Source organism: Parasteatoda tepidariorum, chromosome 2, assembly GCF_982258835.1.
Source record: "Parasteatoda tepidariorum strain Cologne lab strain chromosome 2, Ptep-v5.0, whole genome shotgun sequence".
Classification (NCBI taxonomy): domain Eukaryota; kingdom Metazoa; phylum Arthropoda; class Arachnida; order Araneae; family Theridiidae; genus Parasteatoda; species Parasteatoda tepidariorum.
The window spans coordinates 125284388-125309413 of NC_141756.1; the positions used below are offsets into that span (position 1 = coordinate 125284388).

Below are 25026 nucleotides of genomic sequence, written 5' to 3' on the forward strand. Positions count from 1 at the left end.
TGCATGTTATTTTACTTTATAGCCGTTGGTGAACAGTCGATTTGAAGATTGGTAGCCATTTACGGCTACCAATCTTCAATTTCGTAATTTGAAATTTAGAGCTCAACCTAGAAGACAAGGAAACTCCTGGATCTAGCATTAGGAGAAATTTAGTTTCGAAGAGGACTTTTTGATGCACATAACCGCATTTGCGTTGCATGCAGAGGAAACCTTCCCATAGTTAGCCTGACGGTAAGAGGACTCTAAGCCATTATCCATCTACCACTGAGGATAAATTAAGTAACAATACAGGTTATTAGGGAGTTACCATTATAAAATCGGGAGGGGGAAAAACCTTACTATATAGTTATTTTTATGGTAGTTAACGTGCAGATTTCTTTTAAATATCAATAAAAGGATTATTTTTCTTAGCTTTCACATTGTTATTTTCAATTTTCGATTATATTCGAGTGTGAAAACTTATAGCAGCATAAAATACAAAGCCTCTCAAATTATCGCGAGTGTGCACAGTTTGGCCTGTTTAGCGCACTCGAATTAACACGAGCGGACAAGTTGATTGTCCGTATTTTGTATTTGTCCGATTACGTATTTTGTCCGATTACGTATTTTTGTTGATTGTTGATTGTCCGATTACGTATTTTTCTAATGGCTATTTTTGCATAGTTGACAGGTCCCGCAGTGGACTGATCGTTAAGACACGGTTCCCAGCAGATCACCGAAGTCAAGCATCACTGGCTGCAGTCAGTGTGCGGGTGGGTGGCCACTTGGATCAGTCTGCGTAGGGACCGAGTTTGTGCGGTATTGGTCCTCGTTAAACTGTTCTACCGTAAAGTGCTCGAATTCGCGAGCAAATCGTCGGGCAACCGAAGCGGGAGTGCCACCCCCTCTGCAGAGGATCGAAATTGTGATGGCATGTCTTGGTATCATACTCAGGGGTGTTTCCCTGACCATCGCCAATAGCCCATTGGGCATCTCTAGTGTGACGTAAATGAACTACAACTACAGCAACTACTTTTTAAGTACACTATTGTCTATTTGAGATAGACATTTTTCTCCCTTGCTTTCTAATTAATATCAAATACTGCATTTTAGGGTACATTTGGCGGACACTTTAATGATTTTTTATATTTTTTTGGTACGCATGAGAACTTTCGTATTAATTTTAAATCATTGCATATGTGTCAAAATTTCTAATAATATATACATATGCTGAAGAATGTATATTAAACATCTTTAAAAAAAGTTTTATTTTGTCCGCGTCAGTCTAGATTATTAGCACAGGTGTCGCTAAAATCTATTCTTAATCTATCTTGTTAAGTAGTCTATATTGTTCTATTTTTATGTTATATACGTCGGCTTTTTTGCAAATAATTGCAGTGTTTATGTTTATAATATTTCCATTTGGAATTTATATGTATATCATGTGATTCTGAATAAATTCTTTAGAACCTATTTTAAAGTAGCTGATTTGATTTGTTCATTTACGTCGCTCTAGAGCTGCACAATGGGCTATTGGCGACAGTCTAGGAAACATCCCTGAGGATGATCCGAAGACATGCCATCACAATTTTGATCCTCTGCAGAGGGGGTGGCACTCCCGCTCCGGTAGCCCGACGACGTACACGCGAAGTCGAGCACTTTACGGTAGAACAGCTTAACGAGGACCAATACCGCACACCCTCTGTTCCTACGCAGACAGATCCAAGGGGTCACCCACCCGCATATTTTTTTTAAATTTTTAAAAATTTTTTTTTAAAGTAGCAGTTTTATAAATAGACCAATAAAATTATAATTTCTTTATTTGCATCTTTTTGCCATGATATAACATATTTTTATTTGTCTCGTATTCCCTTCCGTATTAAAATGTATCATACATTACTGCTTAAATGTCGTCGGGAAAACCCTGAAAAGAAATATAATATTACATTATTAAAAAAAATCTAGCTTTTTTATTTAATTTTTATTTGTTATTTTTTTTGTAGATGAGAATAAATTAAAGACGAAAATGTGTTCTTTTTACTTGCACATTACCACCAACTTCCTGTTCACTTTTCCTCAGAAAATTCTGAGAGACAAGTCTTTCGTTTGTTTTCATATAGAAAGTTATTCAACTTCCCTGAGAGATGGGGGGAGACAAGAAGACTGTCCTAGCTCCTACCCCATCATATCAACACCTACTAGAAAGCTATTCTAGGTGATTATGATCGTATTCATGTTGCCACACTTTTTCAGATTGACTATAATAATGCATGCACTTTCTCCGCATTCAATAAAAAAAAAGTATTTTGTTAAGCGTCACGCCGTTTAATGTAAAGAATTTTATTTTTAAATTACTTGGAAGTAGTGAAGAACTAAGTTTGATCTGTCAATCTTTTTTCTTTTTTTAATTTGCTCTTAAATAGCGTATATACTTATATATGCTAATAAAGTCAATTATAATAGCTCATACACGAATTAAAATATTAAAATGGACTTGTAATATCTACCAAGTTGTCTTATGAACTTCAATAAGGAGGACCTCATTCATTCTGCAGTTAAAGCGCAAGTGCTTTTTCCATCAGAAATAGTTTTTCTAATCATGAAAAGACACAATTTTTTTTTTAATATAATAAAGAAAATTAGGATCAACAAAATGGACATACAAATCAGGATTTTAATCTCTGCTCTCGTCCGAAAAGTTCGTCTTCCTGTCGAGGAAATGTTCTAAAAAAAACGCGACAAAAATAAGAATTTATTTTATTACGCCGAATTTTATTTACTTGTTAGTTTTTTTGTATCGTTATAGACGCCGCTTTCTCCAAAATTGCGCGATGGAGGAATGGCAAAACTGCACAGCAACTTCTTTAATCGACATATAGCGCGTTTACATTATAGCGAAATTTATAATACTGCATATTCAATTTTCTGATGTTTTTTACAACTTAAATAATAAATGTTCTAGAGCCGATATGGCTTCTTTGATAATGGACTCCTACTGATGAGACTTGGGTTCGAATTCCCATGTTAATTCATATACTGTTTTTGGTTTGCACAGTTCCGACATACAATACTTGCATTAGTAAAGATTATAATCTGGCCCTCGAGCTAACCATTTTCATGTTTTTTTTTCTTTTCTTTCTACAAATGTAAAGCAAATGTGAGCTTCTTTCAATTCTGATGTCCTCCATGAAAGTGAATTTGTCGTAAAACTTTACAAAAAGTTATCTTGTACTCTAAGTTTGGTTCAAAATAGCAAAACTGCTGGTTTTAGTGTTAAGAGCAAAGTTCATATGTATGAATTAACACCAGTACTAAAATAAAAGTTAATACGTTAAATCTTGTAATAAATTAATCTTAATCAATTTTTTTTGTTAATATTTATTCACTTATTTTTGGTAAAAGTTAAATCTTTTTATTTATTTAACAAGAATTTTGTATGAAATGAAAAATATTCTCATTTAATCATTTAGAATTAACTTATTTTTGTTTTGTAAATGTACATACATTGTATTCCCCTTCCTTTTTCATTAGTAGTCAATAATACACATTAAATTTAATATGTTTTAAAATTTAAAAAAAAAACAGTTAAAAAATTCTTAATTTAAATAAAATATAAATAAAGTAACTTTTTTCTTGGAAATTTTTAGCAACATATATCAAAACTAGTTTAGTATAATTTTAATACACTTTCCATTGGTACAAATATTTATTCTTTAAACCAAAATTTCTTTTCGTATTTTTGCAAATTAAAGTACAGTGAAAGTTTGATATTTTTTTATTTCCAATGAGCTGCACAATCGATCTTGCCGATGAGCAGACCTAGTGTGTTCTCCAGGGGTGGCATCCACTCTTTCAGGACCACCACAATGGGTGAGATACCGTTGGTCATGTTAATTTGGACGTCTAGTTTCTGCCGCACTAGATGGTAGCACCGAGACTCTATTTGGATGCTAAAGTGCACTAGGAATTTAATTTTGCCGGAAATGCCAAGAGTCAATAAGGCACTCCAGGGATCTTTTACATGCCGCATAATCATACGACATGGCCGCTGAGGATTTTCTGCATCCCGAAAATCCGGTGTCTGGGCGGGGATCGAACCCGCAGACTTGGGCTCAGAAGGCCGGCGACAAACCAACTGCGGCACCCATCCACTGAAAGTTTGATATATCGCGATTCATATTGCGAGATGTCCGATATTACGATACCTTCAAAACATTAATATTTAAGGTACAGAAATTCTTTGTTTATAACGAGTTTTAAAAAAATTAGCTTTCCGCAATAGCGGCTTTGGGGAAAATGCATTTTTCTTTTATTAAAATTAACGAAAAATGACAAAATAGAAGACGCTTTTATTTACTTATTTCCGATATTAATATAGAAAGTGAACATCATTTAACATTATTTTCCTCTTCCAATCATAATCCTTAAAGTTTTCAAAGCATATATATATGTGGATAACCACCAGCTAAATTACCTTTCTATATAAAAATGAAAAAATCTTTTACTATTATCAGCAATATTGACATATACTTCAAATAAATTTACAGTGCGCAAAAATTAAATGAACCCACTGGAATAACTTTTGATCTAAAGTTCGGATCTTCATGTTCTAGGACTCGTTCTTAATGGTTCGAGAGGATGACGTCAAATATACTAATTAATTTGTGCAAACGATATTTTAAGCTAGGAAATAAGGCATAAGGACGTACTTGTACTTTCTCTGATTAAACATACCTTTTTTCGACGAACTAGGATTTCTGACCCCTAAAATATAGCAGCTTCAATCAGGAAATATTGTTTTAACAGTTTTTTCAGGAGCGCGTTTGAAAGTTTGGACCCTTTAATGTTAACTTTAGTTTTTTCGTAGTTCATTATATCCCCAATTTTTTTTTAAGCGAATTGAAAAAGTTTTGCATTAAATTCCAATCACATCAACCAATTCCAATTCGTTTTTCTAAAGTTAATTTCATGTAAAATATAACTTTTAGTAAACGTTCATTATTATTTTATTTAATGAAAGTCGAAAAACTTTAGAAATGCAAGGTATAAAATTTATTCATCATTTGAAAGAATGCAGTTTTAAATGTCAAAATACAAAATTTAAGCAAAATCGGTCAAATAAATCCTGAGAAATAAAATAAAAACTCATACTTTTCGAAATTTGGTCTCCTAACTCATTAATTATTATTATTATTTTGTCTATTTTTGCGACTTAAAATTCTTAACTATAAAAGCAAAAGCAAATTTAAATGGTAGAAGAAAAAGGTATTTCTCATTGATATGTGGTAAACAATAATTAATTAACTGTGTGAAAGGTTATTCGGTGCAGGCGTATGCCAATATGGCATACAGGGCGAAACGGAAATTTTGGTGAAAAGTCTGCTTTCAGCTCTGCAGAGAAACGAAAACATAGGCAGAAAAACAGCAGCCATATGTGGCATTTATTTTTAAAATGTAAGTTAGTTAATATTCGTTAATCGGACTCAAATTTAAAATTTGTAAATTGAAAAATCATTACAAATTTTAACTATATTTGTTTGAATTTTATTTTTTAAGCCGATGGAACTCACTCTTTTTCTCAAATGGAGAAATTATCATTTTACCAAACATAGATGTTCACTTTGAAAGCATCTTCGAAACGAAATGGGAATCATAAGGATAAATTTTAAAACTTTCTTTGTATTTATTTGCAATATATATTAACATAAAGTCCCCTGATTAGAATAGACCTTTTTTTGTTCCTAAAAATTATATTCTGTAACAATTTCGTAAAATAAAATAACAATTTTAAAAAAATTCGAATTTTACAATTTAACGGGCATAACCATTTCGAAGTTCTCGCAAAGCGGGGCATCATATCCTTAGATAGAATACGTGGATGCAAAAAATGTACTTGTAACTTTATTTTCAAAACATTTAAATGATTCAAAACACAATCGATGCATATAAAAATAACATTTTCATATCAAAATGTTCCTTAAATGTTTTGTTAAATGTGCATGAAAGTTCAATTTTTTATTATCGAATAATTTTTACTTTATGAGAGTCAAAAGCATGGAAATTGTTTGAAATGACGGTGACTGCTACAACTATTTTTCTTTATTGCAGAAGTAACTTTTAAGCTTACAATGTGTGGTAAATTGCACCATACAGTACAAAATACATCGATAACAGAAAAAAATGCGATTTAAATTGACATTAAAATGAATCTGCGCATAATGGTATCAATATTAGTGATTTTAGATTCTTAGAAACACATGTGAAAAATATGTGAGAAAAAAATGTAAAGTATAAAATTCGTTTTAATTTAAATATTTTGAATTAATTTGTTTGAGGCCCCCTTTCGGAGGGAGGGGGGCTTGACCCCTTGTTGGACCTTCTACGACAGACGACTACAAACGAATACTGGTCATTCTTTACGAAAGAGCCATTCCTTTCCATTAACCTTCCCTCACTTGGCGATTATCATGGCTCATACTGAACTGCCAATCTAGTCTATGGTTTGGTCGATAGTATGGTGACGTCCATAATAAGGGGGAATCAGAGAGATTTGGTGAAACGACCCTGACACGTAAATTAATAACCAATAATTATGAAAAATCGAATTTTTTTTCGTGGAATTATCTTAGCAAAAGCGAATTTTACGATTGTATGTGAAAAAATTTTGATTCGTTAAAAAAAGTTTTTCTAATAGGGAGAAATACGCAAAAGCAAAGTTAACATTAATCCAAGCTTTCGGTAGCTCTCCTGGCATATTTTCCAGATTGCTACTATACGGTATAGTCTAACTATACCGTATAGTAGCATATAGTATATATACTACGGTATAGTATAACAACTAAAATCAAGTCTTACCATGTGAAAATTCAATCATTGAATCAAAAGTTATTCTTGGTGTTCCGTTTTTTCTTTTCTTTTATAGCGCAATGTACATATAATGTACATGTGTATGTATAGCGTGTTTGTACATAGCGCAGAAAAAGCAAATGCTTTGAATAATTCAAATTGCAATCGTGGTATTATTTAAACATCGCACATACATTTCAATCAAATTTTGTATTTTCTTTTCCGAAATAACATTTTTAATGTGAAAATCCATATACATGATGTATAATGCATGATATGTAATACCGAATGTTATAATATCGGTATATAATAAAATGCTCTTCCTCTTTCATCCTTAATTTTCTCACATCGCGGGAAGTTAGAAAGTTAAAATTTGTGGTAAACAGAAAAATTTTAAAAGTTTAAATTCGATATTTTGTATTTAAGGGGTGATTATGAGACAGAGATAAAAATATAATATACACAAGTTGGTAATTGGTATTAATTATTATTTTTATGAGTTATTAAAATTATAACTAATGCGAAATAAATACTCAAATTTGGACCACGTGTTCTTTATGAGAGAATAAGAAAAGCTAAAAGAAGGTTACTTTCAGGTTTTTATAATTATCCCAATTACCCCATTAATGCTAAATAACACGTTTTTACCAAAATAGATATAGATTATGTGCTTCTTATGAGACAAAGGAAAAAAATAAAAAAAAGTAACAATTTTGATATTTTATAACCATCAGGGTCATTAAACTGTTCAACAGTTATGCTAGATAACATGTTTCTTCAAATTATACCCTTGTACTTAGCGCAGCATAGCCATTTCCGGCTTTTATTCCATTAAACCAAAAAGAGGTGATTCATGGTAGTGGACGACTATGTAGAACCTTGAATCGATGAGTTTCGTTTGGCAGATGAACTCGCCATCGCAAGCAGGTCTGAAAATTTTTTTAACCCTTCGACTTGAATTTAAAATTCTAGTGCTGAGAATTCAAAGGAAGCGTTGAACTATGATGCAAAGCTGGTCACCGCAGATGGCTCTAAAATTTGGACCATTCACATATTCGAATTTTTCGTATTTAGTGTGAATAATCTTTCGCAGCAATGCTGCCGAAAGCAACCCGAACCAACAAGGAGTCAAGAAGCTGTAAGTTCCTGCAGATAAAGGGTGAGGAACAATGTGGAACCGCGAAGCTCGGAGTTCGTGTAGGTAGGTCAGTGTTTTCCAAACTTATGACTTTTGTGTACCCTTTCTAAATTTTTCGTAACGCTGTGTACCACTAATACAAAAATTAATGCATTTTTTACTATAAATTTTTTTTACAAAAGTTAAAAAGCACAACTGGCTGTTGATACCACTAATTATTAACTGTCAACTCTGCTTGATTGATTTGATTTGATTTGTTCATTTACGTCGCACTAGAGCTGCACAATGGGCTATTGGCGACGGTCTGGGAAACATCCCTGAGGATGATCCGAAGACATGCCATCACAATTTTGATCCTCTGCAGAGGGGATGGCACCCCCGCTTCGGTAGCCCGACAACCTGCACGCGAAGTCGAGTACTTTACGGTAGCACAGTTTAACGAGGACCAATACCGCACACCCTCGGTCCCTACGCAGACTGATCCAAGGGGCCACCCACCCGCACACTGACTGCAGTCAGTGATGCTTGACTTCGGTGATCTGCTGGGAACCGTGTCTTAACGATCGAAACCTGTCAACTATGCAAAAATAGCCATTAGAGAAATACGTAATCGTAAATTTTCATGGCTAGTTTTATTTTTAAATAAATTTTTTTTTAATTTTCGTTTGTTGCAAGATATTTCGCATAAGAACGCGTACCCCAGCTAAACCGTTCCCGTAGTCCTGGGGGTACGCGTACCACACTTTGGGAAACACTGGTGTAAGTGGTCCAGTTGTTCGCCGAATCAGACTTTCAGACAGACAGATTGGTGAAATCAGACATGAAATCAGTCAATCAGACAGATTGGTGAAAATTATGAGCGAATATTCAGTAGTGAAGAACTCGCCTTTGAGATTCACTTTTGTTGTTGTTGTTAATTTACGTCGCACTAGAGCTGCACAATGGGCTATTGGCGACGGTCTGGGAAACATCCCGGAGAATGATCCGAAGACATGCCATCACAATTTTGATCCTCTACGGAGGGGATGGCACCCCCGCTTCGGTAGCCCGACGACCTGCGCGCGAAGTCGAGCACTTTACGGTAGCACAGTTTAACGAGGACCAATACCGCACACCCTCGGTCCCTACGCAGACTGATCCAAGTGGTCACCCACCCGCACACTGACCGTAGCCAGTGATGCTTGACTTCGGTGATCTGCTGGGAACCGTGTCTTAACGATCAGTCCCCTGCGGGACGATTCACTTTTGCATGCAGTAACAAATGGCTTTTTACAAATTTAGTATTTCCATTTGAACTGGTTAGCAACATTTGCAGAAATAGGCAACCGGAATCTTTACATAATTATGAAATCAGTTCGTAAACAAACAATAGACTGTGATGAACATTTCACTAAGCATGCCCTTAATTATTTAATGAAATAGGTAGTTTGAAATATTCCAGTATGTGCATCAGCATTAGTCAATGTTAATTAAGATTTCTGTCAGTTCTTTTGTTTTATTTCTCATAGTAATAATCGCAATAGCGTTTTTTTAATTTTTCAACATAATCATGTTTAGAATTATTTATTTAAAAGCTCAGCAATTTTGTATTGCACTTTTAAATACAAGTAAAATTTTGCGAAGAAATTAAATTTGTGTAACATAAACCCAGTGTCGGTATAAAAGCAGTTGCTTTATCTTCATAATTATACAACAGGGGTCTGTCCAGGCCGAATTTACTACCTTTTAGCGGTACCTTCACAAATTCAACTTTAGGAAAAACGGTAGTTTCACAAATTCAACTTAAGGAAAAACGGTAGTTTCACAAAATACTTTTTCTTAAAATTTTGTTTTTGTATCCCTTAAGAAACGATAAATCCATATTTTTACCATATTTTTGTGTTGATTTTTTTGATATAATTTTAAATTTTTCACAAATTATGTCTAAATTTTCACAAAATAGGTACCTCTCAGAAAAACCTAGACAGACCCCTGTACAAGTTCAATGAGCTTAAGTTGCTGTAATGACCGATCTTTTTAATACCTTTCCCCCCCCCCCTCCCTTTTTAAAATTGGTTAAACGTAGTTTTTTGCAACCCTATTAAACTTTTATTACTTTAATCACTTATTGCAGTAAGTTTATTATACCTTACTGTAGCTCATTATGGGAAGATTTCTGTATCCTGATCTATAGCTAAATAAGTTTTCAGGCAGTGGCCCTCTAAAAAAAATAACATAAAAGGGGGCCTACTGAAGGGATATTACTCATAGCCATCCTCAGACAAACTTCTACTTGTTTTATTTATTTATTTTAGTTTGCAAATTTGAAATAAATTTATAACTTTGATGATTATAGTCGGCATGATACGGAAATATTCCCCTCATTAGTACTAGATAAAAATTAACTAACAATTGTAAATAAAATTCTGTTTTCTTAGTTAATCTATCTGAAAATATTACACAATTGATAAACCTTATGTGAGGGTAAACTTATCAAGGGTAACCAAATTCATGGCTGTTGGAGTATAACTACTGACACTTTTCACTTTACTGGGCACAAGCAAAAAGTCACTAAAAATGTATACATGTGCTTTTCTTAGTTGTTATTATGTGTTTGTGTGAATATGTACTAAAGACCTAATAAATATCCATTTTTAAAAATATTTTTAAGAATATGAGTATCTAGGGGTATGAGTATCTCTATCAGTACCTACACTGAAGTGTTAGCCTATGTTGTACTTAGCATTTTAAAAACAAACTCACCACGATACCTATTTTTGTCAAATTATCTTAAAATGACCAGATCTGAAAGTGTGAGCATGTAAGGGGCAAAAATTAAATTCATAGTTCCATAATATGAGTTTGTAGTTATGTATTGTCTTGATTTTGGATTATAAATCTCAAAATACTTGAAACTCTACTTCTTTAAAAAGGTATCTAGTAAAAAATCTAAGTAAATATGTGCACTACATATATATCATCACGATATTGCAAACTCATGTTTTATCATTCGCTTTTGTTTGGACCAGAGGGGTCATTATATTAAGCGTCAACTGTATTTATATTATTTCAGTGTTTTCACTACAGCGCGAGAATCTCGCTTATTTTTTTCTTTTCTCGCATTAAAAAATTATTAACACGAGAAGATCGCGCACTCTATTAATCAATTTCAAAATGAGCGAATTTTGGAAAAAAATTAGTCTTCTGCCATTTTGAATAATATCTGTTTCACTTTTCTTCCTTGATCTTTCATTATTTTCAACACGGATCCCTGTTATGTAGCTCTTCCCTATTTACCAGTATTGTTCAGAACAGGTGCGAACAGCAAAACACAATCCCCCCCCCCTCCCCGAATGACGGAACACCTTTCAGAACACATTTATCTGCAACCACGTGTTCACGGAAGGTAAGATTTCTTCATGTAAGACATTAAAATTTTTTTCAATTTTTTCTACAAATTTTCTAAGTGATTCCGAATTGTTCAGCATCTGTTACAAGGTCATTTAGCACTCAAAACCGAATTAAGACAAAATATCGTATACAAATGACTGATAAACATTTGAGCAACCTAATGAGAAAAGCTGATGAAAAAGTAGATATAGAACGTTTTCCATATGATGATGCAGCAAAAATATTCAATGCTTTAAAAATTAGAAGATGTTAAAAGTGTATTATAATTAAAGAAATATTTTTTTTCCAAGTCTATTCACGTTTTTTTTAATTTTTAGAAATCTCACTTAACTTTTTGAGAAAGGGTGAGAAATTCTCTCTCATTTTTTTTCTGTAATGAAAACACTGTATTTTATACCATATAACTCAGCTAGAGACTGAAGCTTTAAGTGGTGTTAGGTGAAAACTCTAATATAACATTTCTTGTTCTTATAAAACAGAATGTCTGTTTTTTTTTTAATTTCTAAAACATGGTCACTGATTTTGCCTGTGAATAATTGCAGTCCTTACAATTTATGCAAATTCTTAAAAATATTTATTTATTATTATTATTTTTTATAGAATTGTTAAAATTGGAGGTGAGTTTTATCCTTGAATAGCTTTTTCTGGAGTCCTTACGCATGGCAGGGATACCCGTAATGAGTGTATCAGCACCCATTAATGATCCTGTTGCCGTTATGAATTCTTACAGCTCATATGTATCAATGCTCCAAGATCCTGTTGCAAGTAAGTTTAATACCTAATTAGTCATTGGGACTTGAAAAATCAGAATTTATTTTCACTTAAAAATTTCTCATTGCAATTTAGTAATAGAGATTACGTAGATATATTTAGTACTAAAGATGTACTTAATGAATAACTATATATTTATGGCTCATGTTTTTTTATTTTGATAATGTTTACAATTCTCATTCATTGATATTCATAAAAATAAAATAACCAAAGTAATATACTTATCAGTAAATCTTACTTATCTGCATCAAATACAAAATTATTCTTCAATATTTTTTTGTCTCTTTTTAAACACAACTATATACCAATAAATAAATCATTGTATTTATCTGCACTTGATCAAAAAGCATACTTAAATATTCTTACTTCTCATTTTTAATTTAATCATATCCACATTTCTTTTTAAAGCAAAACCTTGATCAAATATATTTTATGTATTTATTGTAGTAACCTGCAATTATAGCTTATTTTTTATTTATTTATCTATCATTAATTCACTTAAGTTTATTTATCTATCATTAATTGCTATTGATTTTTATATTGCGAAACTTTAATTTTCTCTTTTTCTTTTCTTTTATAGAGGATGAAAGTAAATTGAAAGCTTTGCAAGAATTAAGTGGAGAGGTTGAAGTAAGGTTTTAATTTAATATAGTAAAATGCTGTATTCATAATGTCATTTTATCGGGTATTCTAAATTAATTTTTTCAGTTTCAGATATGACAGTTTATTTTTCGTAATTTCACAAGTTATATATGCCACAATTGAAGTCATTGTGCCATTAAGCCCAGCAAATTCAATTTTGACTATGGAATTACAGGAACCTTTTAAACCCCACCCCATTTTCTAGTTATTGAAATTGGCCTCATATTTTTTGGTTTAATTTTTCACTTTTTTTTTTTGCCAATTTTTTTCTTCTTTCACATTAAATGTAATTGGCAGTTTAGTTTACCAATAAACGTATTTATTAAAAAATTAACGTTTTAGTACCAATTGTATCAAGGTCATTGAATTTAATTGAATGGCAAATAAGAATTTAAATTTTAAGAATTAAGAAGCATTAAAGTGATATGTTTAGCTCAAAAGCTTTTTAAAAACTGTTTCAGCAAGCTGAGACATAAAATCACTATTTATCTTCCCTCCTATGTTAGTATTAATAGACTATTAATGGTAAACATGTTATTAGTCTTATTACTCTAATGAAGGAAAAAAAATATTTATTTTGATACATCACAGTTTGAATTTGATAGTTAAAGACTAGAGGCACACCATTGAAATAAAGCATACTATGTTTATAAAATTATATATATATATATATTTTTTGAAATAACAAATAAAAATAAAAGAATTTGAATAGATGTTTGACTAACAATAATAAAAAGAATAATATTTAAATAAAATATTTATGTTATAATTTTGTAATTAATGTATCCTTTTATTTTTTCAGACTATTGTTAGCAATCCACAATATCCTTCAATTTTTGATCATGCTATAAAAATTTTCATCAGAATTTTAGGAGATGGAGAATCACAATTAATTGCAGAAAAAACTACTCATGTATGTATTTTCATGTCATACCAATGGATCATTTTGCATATTTTGATGTGTGTGTGTGTGTGTATATATATATATATATATATATATATATATATATGTATGTATTTTCATGTCATACCAATGGATCATTTTGCATATTTTGATGTGTATATATATATATATATATATATATATATATATATATATATCCTGTATTATTTTTTATGAACATAGCCAATCTAAATTTTTTTCCTTTACTCTTTTATATTTTTTTATCTATACATTGTCAATTATTAGTTAACATAACTAATAAGTTTATTGAACACAATTAATAGTCATTGATATGGGTTTAAGATACCAAAATTTGAACAAATCAAACTCATTTTAATATCTTGGCAGAACATTCAGGTTTTCTCTATTTACGCTTGATCTCAGTTTGCTTTTATACTCAAGACTGCTGTTTTTAAAAATTAGATTAAATCACTGTTAGTAATTGTCCTGATAATCTTGATGTTTCTGATAAAAAGTATTTTATCTGTGTTTGTCCTGAATTTTATGTGTGTATAGAATATTCAATTTTCCAGGAATAAAAATGCAGATTTTTGAAAAAGTAGATTTAAAGAATGGAAAAATTTTGATCCAATATCTTTTTTTTTTTTTTAATGCTTGTCAAAGTCGCAATATTTGATAGTTCCAATATAGGGACTGTCTATTGATTACTTACATGGCTTAGATATTTAGGCCTTACCCAGAGGATTCATTGTTTCAACCTCGTTGGGAATTAAGTCATTCAATGAAGAGGAAAATTGATAAGCAATTTTGCAACATCAAATTTTTATGATGTCGATTTCAAGGGTGATATGCTTACTTATTATTTTCGCCAAATACATTAGAAAATCTTGTAAGATTTCCCAGTTTTGTCTAAATTTTGATTGTTTTCTTTCATGTGATTTCAGTTAACAAGTAGTCATAAAACTTTTAAATGATGGGTTGGAGGATTGCTCACTAAAATTAGTGTTGTACATAAACGTTAAGCAACATATTCATTGCATTTTAGTTTTGAGATTATTGAAACCCTACTTTAATTAGATTAAAGAAATCTTCAACTCAATTACACATTTGAATTATGTATTGGTATGAGTAAAATATTGACGAATTAATGCTGTTCATTTTTTTTTAATGCAACAGTCCCATCAAATTTTCCATGTTTTGATTTGGAACTATTATTTGTTTTTCTGTATTGATAAAATTATTCTGGAAACTGTTAAAACGTTTTGCTATGAACAAGTAATTTTTTTGCTGTGAAATTTTATTTTGTTACTATTAAGTAGAGTAAATTATACTTTTTAATTAACTGTTCCAGAAAATGCTCTGCTGTTCCAATTTTATCCTGTTTTTATTGATGTCCTGGTTTTTTCTTTGGCCTGCTACAAAGGCTGCTTAATGTCTTCAGCTTGGGCAATGTTTGTATTTTATTTAATAATAATGCATAAAGACTTTTTTTTTTAAGTTTAAAGGTATTGCAGTTTTTTGTCTATTCAAGTTTTTAGAGATTTATTAAATGTTTTTAAATTTACTAGCAAATAGGATATTCCATATTTTCATCATATAATTTCAAAATTAAATTTGAGAACTCTACTTCTTGTTATATAATATTTTAAGCATGAAAATTTGTCTGTTGTCTAATATTTTATTGACAATTTATTAAAAATATAACATATCAGACCTAATTAGAATTTTAATATTATGATAAATTGTCATGAAACATACATATTTCACTGTGTATTACAATATTTTTCAAATTTAATTATTGACTTTGGTCAAGTTTTTATTAACCAAACAAAATATAAAATTATCATTGTTGAAAATTATCATATACTCAATATGTATTCAAATTTACTCAATATAAATCAAATATTGTTATCACAATGGTTAAGAATGAATGTTTTGTTGCTCAACTAATATGACTCTTGTTGTTTTGAAAATATTTTTTAAAAATTATTATTTAATTATATATTTTAATTTGCTTTTTTATTACGATTTCCTTAAAAAATATTTCCACTGAATTGTATTATTTTTTTCAACAACTTTGTGAGACAATTTCCGAAATAATTCACTTTCTCCCTACGAATAATCATTTGCTACCTCATAGCAAACCAACCTTGTCTTTAATGTTCAAATTATTAGAAGTAAGTGACAACTATCTTCTGAATATATATATTTAAAAAAAACTTCTTTTATTAATAAGTCGTTTGTAAATCAGCCAGCAGTTATGTATAATTTCAAATAGTAACAATTATCGATCAATTTAATTTCCCTAACAGTATAGTCAGAACAAGAACTTACAGTATATTTTTGTTCTGCATGCATTGTTATTTGTTGAGTATAATTGAAATACATGAAAATAAAGAGCATGGATCTAGAAAAGTTTAAACTTCTAGTAATTCATTTTTATAAGCCATACTGTGTGATTAAAAAAAGTGTTATATTTTACTGAAATATTGGGTACAAGCTGAAATACTAGTACAAAAATTGTGCAAAGTAAAGTTTATTTGGTCAAAATTTTGAATAGCTGAAAATATTTTTTGAAAACTAAAAATTTTCTTCTCTAGCATTATTAATTTACTTCTCTACATTTTATAATAATAAATAGAAGATTAAGAGTTTGTATTTCCTTCAAATTGTGGGAAAAGAGTGGTGCTTTTTATTACAGAATTTAAAGTGAAAATAAAATTTGACTTACTGTGCTTCATCTCAAAACCGAATTCACTTTAGAGAACAACTTATTTTACTTATTTCGTGTATTTTATATCGTATTCATAACTTTTATCCGATTTCATTCCTACCCTTTAATGTGATTTTATTCATACCTTTTATCTGATTCTGTATACAAACTTATTCCATTTACAAACTTATACAATTTTGTCAGTTATAATGGTATGACAAATAAAGTGGTGCCTGTATTTTGTCCATTGAACTGTTTTACCGTATTGTTTGGCGCAGCATGTCCTCTTTTGGACTTTGTGCCACTAAACCATACATTCAATTCAATTCTCAAAACCGAATTTTTTATTTTAAATACTTGATAATTTTTTTAAAATTTTTTCAGAACTTACCTTACTACAAAAGATTGATGTTTACATCTGAACAGATTAGCTAATACAATGTTGCTATTTATAATTTTGTTGCTTTTATGAGAACTTGAAGAGAAATTATGCAGATTCCTTTCTCAACATATATTTCCTCTATATGTTTAATGTTAGAATTTTATGACTTCTCCTATACTGATTTTATTGCTGTTTTATTATTATTCAAGTATTCATATCAAATATTCATATTTCAGTTGGAAAATGTGGAAAACATTAGTAGTTCTTAGAATAATCATAGAGTTTCATAAGGCCACCATGCAATGTGGAGGTAAGAATGTGTTATTTATATGATTTATCATTTTCAATGAATTTGCTTTTGTATTAATATATTTCACAGTTATTTGTCATTTTACATTACTGTTGCTACTATTTTTTTTATTAATGCATCTTAAACTAAATTTTTTTTTTAGATTTTACACTTGTTTGATTAATTAGTTATTTTGCTCTTAAAAGTTCAAATGTCGGCTTCCATTACATTGATAAATGCTTCTATGAATAATTCTTGATAAAATGAGGGAATGAAAGAAGTAAAGAATAGAGGAAAAAGAGGAAGATAATTCTGCAATGATTCAATTTATAAATAAACAGAGGATATAGAAACATTGCAGAGAATTAGTTCTGCAATGAATCAATTTATAAATAAAGTTTATTGGCCTATAATTTGCAATATAAATGTTAATGATCACAAGGAGTGAACTCATTTTAAATTCTCTACAGAAATTTCTTGGCAAATTGTTCCTAAAATTTTTTTGTTTTAATTTCTCAAGATTTTTAATAGACATTGCTTAAAAGAATTCCATATTTTTTTGCTTTTACTAAATGAAAAATTCTGAGGAATATTGTTTTTCCAATCCAAATTGCTCTGATCCTTAAATATATATATTTAATTATAACGAGTCTTAATCATAAATTTATTTTTTAAATGTTATAAAATGCTTTTTTTTGCACTAAATTTAAATGAAAGTCATAATGAAAAAAAAAATATTGTGGGCTCTTTTTAATTTTGGTGTGAATAACTCAAAATATTAGGGGATATAAAATATCAATGATTCCCCCACAACACAACAGGACAATTTTATTAATACTTTAAATTATTTTAACTTTTTTGACTATTTTAAAGTCCAATGTGAAAGAAACCTTTAAAATTTTCATGATTTATTAAGTACAGAAAAATAAATTTAAAAAATAATTATGGAGAAATATAGAAATACTCTCAATTCAGTGTTTATAAGTTTCTCAATTCATTGGTAATTTGTTCTAAATAAATCTTTTTAATGTAATTAAAACCTCTTTTTTTTTACTTCCATGGGTTAAATACTTCTGTTATTCACTTATTTTATATTGTTCGTTTTGGTATTCTTCACCATCCTGTTAAACCACAATATGCCAAAACATCAAGCATATTAAAATAAAACTTAACTGAGTGAGAAATCTAAGGGTTGCATGCAGTGATGTGAAAATAATGATATATTTAAAAAATTTAGCTATTACTAACACCTCTTCAACTTACAACAAATAAAAAAAATTCGTGAAGAATAGTATAATCATCGTTTGACTTCAAAGCAAAACAAAGCATGTAAAATATTAATTATGATATGGTTGTGTCGCTTGAAAATAGGGTTCAACAAATTTAAATCTATGTATTTAAATAAAGTAGATTTCATCATAAATTTAATAGCTTGCAAATATTTTAACTGAATGCAATTTTCTGCTGTATTTTTTTTTTTTAAAGAAACTATATTCTTTTTAATTTTCTTGTTGAAATTTTACGAAACATTTATGTGTTTTTTACTTCTAAAATTTTAATTAGAAATTATTGACTGTGGATGCCTTTTTTTGTTGTGTGTGTTATTTATTTAATCAGAATTGGTTTATGACAAACTCTTTATTAAAGAAGAAAAAATATGGTGTATAAATATTTAATTCTCTGCATTGTTCAATATGAATACATTTTTGTGATTATAAAACAAGCTCTACCTTTATTGTGATAACATATGAAATTACAATAATTATATGATGTGTTTACCATATCATATAATTATCATATCATATAGCATCATGATATTAATTATGATTATATTTATAAAAGGCAAAATATTTGAAAGAGCAATAGTATGATGTATGATTATTATTAGTATGATTCTTAACAGCATCATGAAATCGATTGGTTACATTATCATGCTACATACTGATTGTGTGAAGAAAATATATTCTAAATTGTAAAAAATGATTAAGCTGTTGTGATTTTCCAATTATTTTTAGACACAGATGTTTCTGCTTTGTGTAAAGAATACTTACAAAGAACTGCCTAATTACTTGCATCATATATTTGAAACACGGCCTACTCCAAAAGTAAAGGATTTATCGGCAGCTACGTTGGAACCTTCATTGAAAGAAACATTTACCATAACACCGATTCAAATTCAGACAAGTGAAAAAAGGCCCAGATTCAACTACTGAGATGGTGAGTAAGAATAATTTTAAGAGTCTTTGTATCAGTTTTTTTTTTAGTTATTAAAATAATTATTAGTTCATATGATATGAAAATTTCAAGTCTTGTGTTTAAAAGCCTTTTTAAATGCATGTAGATTAGATTATTGTATTTTTTCTCTTTCATTTCCTGAGTAAGCAATAAAAATAGTTATTTGGCTAAACCATTGTAAAATTTAAACTATTTGACGTAGCTTTGGTAATATTTAAAAATTAGCTTACTCACAAGTATAAAAGGGTTTCCATTCCTAAAAAAGCCTTAAATTTAATTATGGTTTTAGGAGCCCATTAAAAGGTCTTTTTTTTCTTACTAAACCTTCTTAAAGCTCATTCATATTTTAATTTTGAGGACTTCAATTGCAATTTATAATTGTTTTCATTATTATTCTTAGTGCTATTAAATTTCAAAAATGATATTCAAGTAAAATAAAAAAAGTTATGAAGTAACTTCATTTGAAAATTTAATGTGAGGAGCATTTTTTTCGTAATTTAATTCTAAAACATGCTTGGAATCTTTTTTCTTGCTTAGCTAATTCGAACTTCAGGTCAATTTTTAGTGGTATTTACTTTAACATCGCTTAAAAAAATCATATATGCATGCTTTCAATCTGTATAAGCCTTCAAAGTTAAGAAAAAATTTTACTATTATTATAATAGGTGCACTACCTTTTGACCTGAGGGGCCACATGCACAACAGATTGACCTATGAAGGGTTGCATGCCCAAGAATTTAGACAGGCATGCTGACAGCAATTATAGGTAGTAATTGTTTTATAAACATCATTGTTCTAGGCACTAAATTCTTTTTATCAGTTAACCTTGTAATATATTTACATTAAATTAAATACTTTTAAATATTTAAAATTAAAAACTGATTACCCAGGGGGGGAAAAACACAATCAGAAAATCAGAATCAATTTATAAGAAAAGAACAGATAATTAGAAATAAATATTAAAAAAAGGAAAAATTCATGTTTTTTTATCACATTACATAATGCAAAAGTCCATTTAAACATACATTTTAACATTAAAAAATTTTAACTTTCATAGAATTAAATTTTAAAAAAAATAAATATTCTACTTAATAAAATAAATGCAAGTTAAATTCTTTTATCAATGGAAAGTTTGTAGGGATAAAAATGATTAAAATTAAAACAAAACCCTTTCAGTGCAAAATAAGATTCAACATTTAGTAAGGAATATACTCCAACTTTAAAACATTAATTTTAAATAAATTATAAGAGCAGGGACTGGAAGAGAGAAGCAAAAGAAAACATTAATTTTGATCTTCAGAATCTATTTTTCAATTATTAGTAAATAGTATCAATTTAATCTACGGATTTATCAACTTAATTTCAATAACCAGGGCTGATTGTGCTCCGGAAAAAATCCGGATTTTTCGCTAACAGTGATCCGGAATTTTCCAGAGATCGAAGGTCCAGATGTTTCAAAAAATCATTGATCACAGAAGTTTCCGGAAATCAAATTTTCAAAGGTGGAACTTAAAAACACAGTTTATTTTGTTTGTAAGGGAGAGCCAGATACATTTTTTATTAGTAAATAGTTATAATCATAAACTCAAGAAAAAAAGACATATTTGTAAATTTTAATTACTTCTGCAGGTCATCATAGGTATGTGTAAAATTTTAAATATATTTTAAGTAAACTAAGAAATATTGAGAAAAAGGAAACAAACTTTGTTTAAATTTTTTTCTAGTTTTTCAATGTAAACTTTTTTCTTTTTTTTAAAAAAAACTCAGGAAATTTTCTGGAATTTTAACTTGGCCTCACAATTACCCCTGAATAACTTACGGAGCTACCTATGGTTTTAACTTGTAATTATACTATTTTAGAATAATTAGATACAGTACAAACCTTAAGAAATTAAACTTTTTAAAGTTTTTATTTAAGAGTTTTTATCCTTTGTTCGATGTCTTATCCCACAGTTTTGAATTACCTCTACTTGTTTAGTTTTTTTGTTGCATTTTTGATACAAAGTTTTTAAGAGTAAACTTTTTCTAAATTAAGCTGAAGATATGTTAATTTTAATGATAACAGTATTATAATAATATTTTATTTTTTGGAAAATTAAAATATTTTTTAGAATGTCAGGCATTGTTAATCTTTCATAGTATAAATATTAAATTAAATAAATATGAAAGATTTACATACAATTTCTTTTGACTACAAATTGCATAAATTTTTTTTTTTTTTTTTTACATTTATAATATTTTATAATTTTTTTTTAAAAACATGCAGTTGACTTAACTATCTTTAATTACATATTCTAGCTAAAAAAAATATTAAGTTAAATTTAGAATTTGGAAATTTACTTTTCAAACTAAGTTTTTATTATGTTTCAATTTGAATGACTTACAAAGATTGAAAAATAACCTTGTTAAGTCATTGAAAAGACACTGTATTAGTGTAATATTTATTTAACTTACAACATTACCTGTGTCCTTTTACATTGGGTTAGTTCTCTGCCTTGGAGGTTTTGGAACTTGCTCTTAGGTATTCTAGCTATATAATTCAAAAACAGAATTTTTTTTATTTGCTTTAATTTTGAGATAAATATTAGAGTTATTGAATTTTTTTTATTAACAAACAATTTTGTATTGAATTAAAACATCTTGAAAATAAACTTTAATTTTTTATGCAAGTAATTTCAATGGTACACAGACAGTTTTTTATTTTATCCTTTTAAAAAAAATTCATATGAATTTAGAAATTGAAAATTTGATTGATGATAAAATTGAAGGATCAAGCCAGAATCAGTAAGAATGTTCATTAGGTTTCCAAAAATTATGAATTGTATTCAATTATTTTTTAAAATTTTGAATCTTTTCTTGTTTGTTTTTCTTGATAGAATTATTTAAAATATTGTTAAAAAAATTATTAAATTGAGAAAAATGATGTGACGTGAAAAATATGAACTGGATTATTCAAAAAGTCAACTTTCAAATGACTGTTTACTTTTCACAAACCGAAGGACTTCAAGCAAGCTCCAAAAGCTCCCTGTCCCTGAACTCACTCATCCTCTTATAAATGTCATACTTTGTTGCTTATAATACATAATGAAGGCATAACAATTTATTGTATCGATAAAGTTTAATTGGTTGTTCTCTTGACCAAATTAAATAACATGATTCTCCAATTTTATGTGTGTTTGATGAAAAATGCTGAGCTAAAAATTACAAAATTACTTTCTTCTATACTTTCTGGCATTAAAAATTGTTACTTTGTGATTTTTTTTTTATATTGTTGATATATTTGATTTCTTTTACAGGTCAATTTAATCCCAAAGGCTACTAAGTCCTTAAAGGCACTGGCAGAGCTACCTATAATTGTTGTCTTGATGTACCAGCTATATAAAATAAGTGTTCATAAAGATGTCACAGAATTTACACCTCTGATAATGACAAGTATTACTCTACAACCCACAGCTCAATGGAGGTAACTTAATTTTAATATTACTTACATATTTTTTGATAATAGAAAGTTTAATATTAGTGACTATGCTTCAATGTTGAAATAGGCTATGAAGTGATAAAGGTTTTAATAATTGTCTCTTTGTTTGCCAAATTACTCTTGGATGATAATTTATCGATATAAGATAACTGAGAAATCTCTGGAAATATTAAAAATGTTGCACTTGCTTTAAATTCCAGAAATTGGAAGCAGTTTTCAGTTGATAATGATCATTGTCAATATTTACATAACTTTCGATTTATCTGGCATTGACTCTCATATTTGCTATAAACTATTTGCTTTATTAAAATTTTCTTGTATCTAAATAAAAACTAATTTAAATTTAGCTACATGAAATATCACTAAAATATATAATTTTGATTAATTTCAGGACAGTCATGAAAAAATAATTTTTTAATCTTATAGAAAATCTCATGCATCCAATAAAGTTTCAATTAATTCACAACATGTCCTATATAAGATAACAATAAAGTATTATCTTTGATAAAATGCGGATATATAATTTTCTAATTCTTATTCTGTTTGGATCAAATCATCTAAACTTAGAATATAATTTTTTTTAAATATCTTACAACCAGCTCATAATTTAATTAAGAAATAGTTAGCCTGAGAAATATTTGTCAATATCACAGAAAATTTGATATTTTTTAATCTTTTTTAAAGCTTATTAATCCTTTTTTAATTAAAACAACTGTTTTATCCAAATGAAATCAGATTTATTTTATGGGTCTCAGTTTTTATTCTTATCCTTGATTGAATGTCTTTTCTTTTTTCTTTGAAAAGGCTTGCAGCAAAAATATTGCAAAGTGTTAGTTTTTTCTAAATATCTTAAAACAATGTTATATATTCAACTAAAAAAATAGTCTAAGGAATATTGACGCTATCTTGTATAATGTATTTTATTACTTTGTTACACTTATTAAAAATAAAACTTTCTTAATTGAGACAAATATTTTACTTTGGAGTACAATGTAACCTATTAAGTTGATCAGCCCATTAGGTATACCAAGACTATAATTAACACCACTCTTGCATCACCTCTTAAAATACTGACCATTTCTCAAACTAGTCCATCAAATTGGTACATTACAAATGGCCAACTTGCATGATTTTTGCTGTAAAATCTATTTTATTGATTTTTGTTTTATCCTTGACTGGCTTGTCATTTTAATTTCATTTTTATAATGTTTACAGTGAAAATATTGCAGAAAATATAGAGAGAAACTTTTTAAATTAACTACTTGCATGCAGGATATACCTTAATGTCTTTCTTTTTTACTTATTTTATATTTTATACCAAATGATCAAGTCAGAGTGGTTTTATACAGTAAAACTCTACATTATTGTTTTTTACTCATTCAATTGTATTCTGTGAAAGAATTTTATGTTCAATGACTAGGTGGGACAAAGTTAAGCATTAAATTTTGTGCATTTAATTTGTTCTTGGGGAGAAAAAGACAAAATGCAGAATGTTTGCAGAAATTTTATTTTTTGTTTTGTTTTATTTTAGGAGCAATCCATCTTTCAACAAAGAAGTTTATGTTGACTTTATGCATGCATAGATAAAAACGTTATCTTTTCTGGCTTACCTAGTTAGAATATATCAAGTGAGTAGGTCAATGACTAATATATTAAGAATCATTCTCTACTTTTTTTTAATAAATATTTTTTATAAAGTCAAGCTAATGAAAATAAAAATGGAGTATATTCATATATGAAGCAAGGTAAAAGAAAGGCTTGATATGATGATATATTTGGTTAATCCCTCCACTCGTATTTCCTTGCTTACTTGTTTATTAGTTCACAATGAAGGAGGAAATTAATTTTTTTTAGAACTATTTTGACTATTGGAATTTTTTCTGATTATTAAATTTATTTTATTATGTTGTGAATGGAAAATAATTTCTGAGCATTTTATTTTATTTTTTACTACTGTGATTTAACTGTATCATTAATACAGGAACCTCCAATTATAAAATCACTGAATTGTAAAATTAGCTGCTTTTTACTATTATTTCAGTTAGAACGGAATCATTTTAATATCAAACTATGTAAAAACCATCTTCTAATAAAATTATTATCGTTATGTAAAGACAAAATTTTGTATGGCTTTTGTTTAAAACAGTGAAAAACTTTGCTTTTTTTGTTTGAATGATTAGAATTTTCTATATTCTCAAGTTTTGAATAAATATAAATAATAAATTGTTGTCTGTTGTCTATGAACAAAGTTACTGGTGT

General features: G+C 28.8%; 1 protein-coding gene across 13 annotated transcripts in view; it reads left to right on the plus strand.

Moving 5' to 3' along the window:
* The first annotated feature begins 9197 nt into the window (after nucleotides 1-9197).
* LOC147816171 (transcription-associated protein 1-like) overlaps nucleotides 9198-25026 on the plus strand; it is a 97253-nt gene continuing 81424 nt past the window's right edge. Inside the window, exons 1-9 of one of the 13 annotated variants that reach the window (XM_087158297.1) lie at nucleotides 9202-9443; nucleotides 11954-12118; nucleotides 12705-12754; nucleotides 13569-13679; nucleotides 17002-17075; nucleotides 19070-19271; nucleotides 19955-20055; nucleotides 22586-22752; nucleotides 24299-24395. In XM_087158297.1, the coding sequence (XP_087014423.1) occupies nucleotides 12013-12118; nucleotides 12705-12754; nucleotides 13569-13679; nucleotides 17002-17034 (300 nt within the window). In that variant the 5' untranslated portion in view covers nucleotides 9202-9443; nucleotides 11954-12012 and the 3' untranslated portion in view covers nucleotides 17035-17075; nucleotides 19070-19271; nucleotides 19955-20055; nucleotides 22586-22752; nucleotides 24299-24395. Of the gene's footprint in view, nucleotides 11349-11953; nucleotides 12119-12704; nucleotides 12755-13568; nucleotides 13680-15021; nucleotides 15122-17001; nucleotides 17076-19069; nucleotides 19272-19954; nucleotides 20056-22585; nucleotides 22753-24298; nucleotides 24396-25026 lie in introns of those variants that run through there. The other 12 variants (XM_087158283.1, XM_087158284.1, XM_087158285.1 and 9 more) reach the window with 12 other exon arrangements.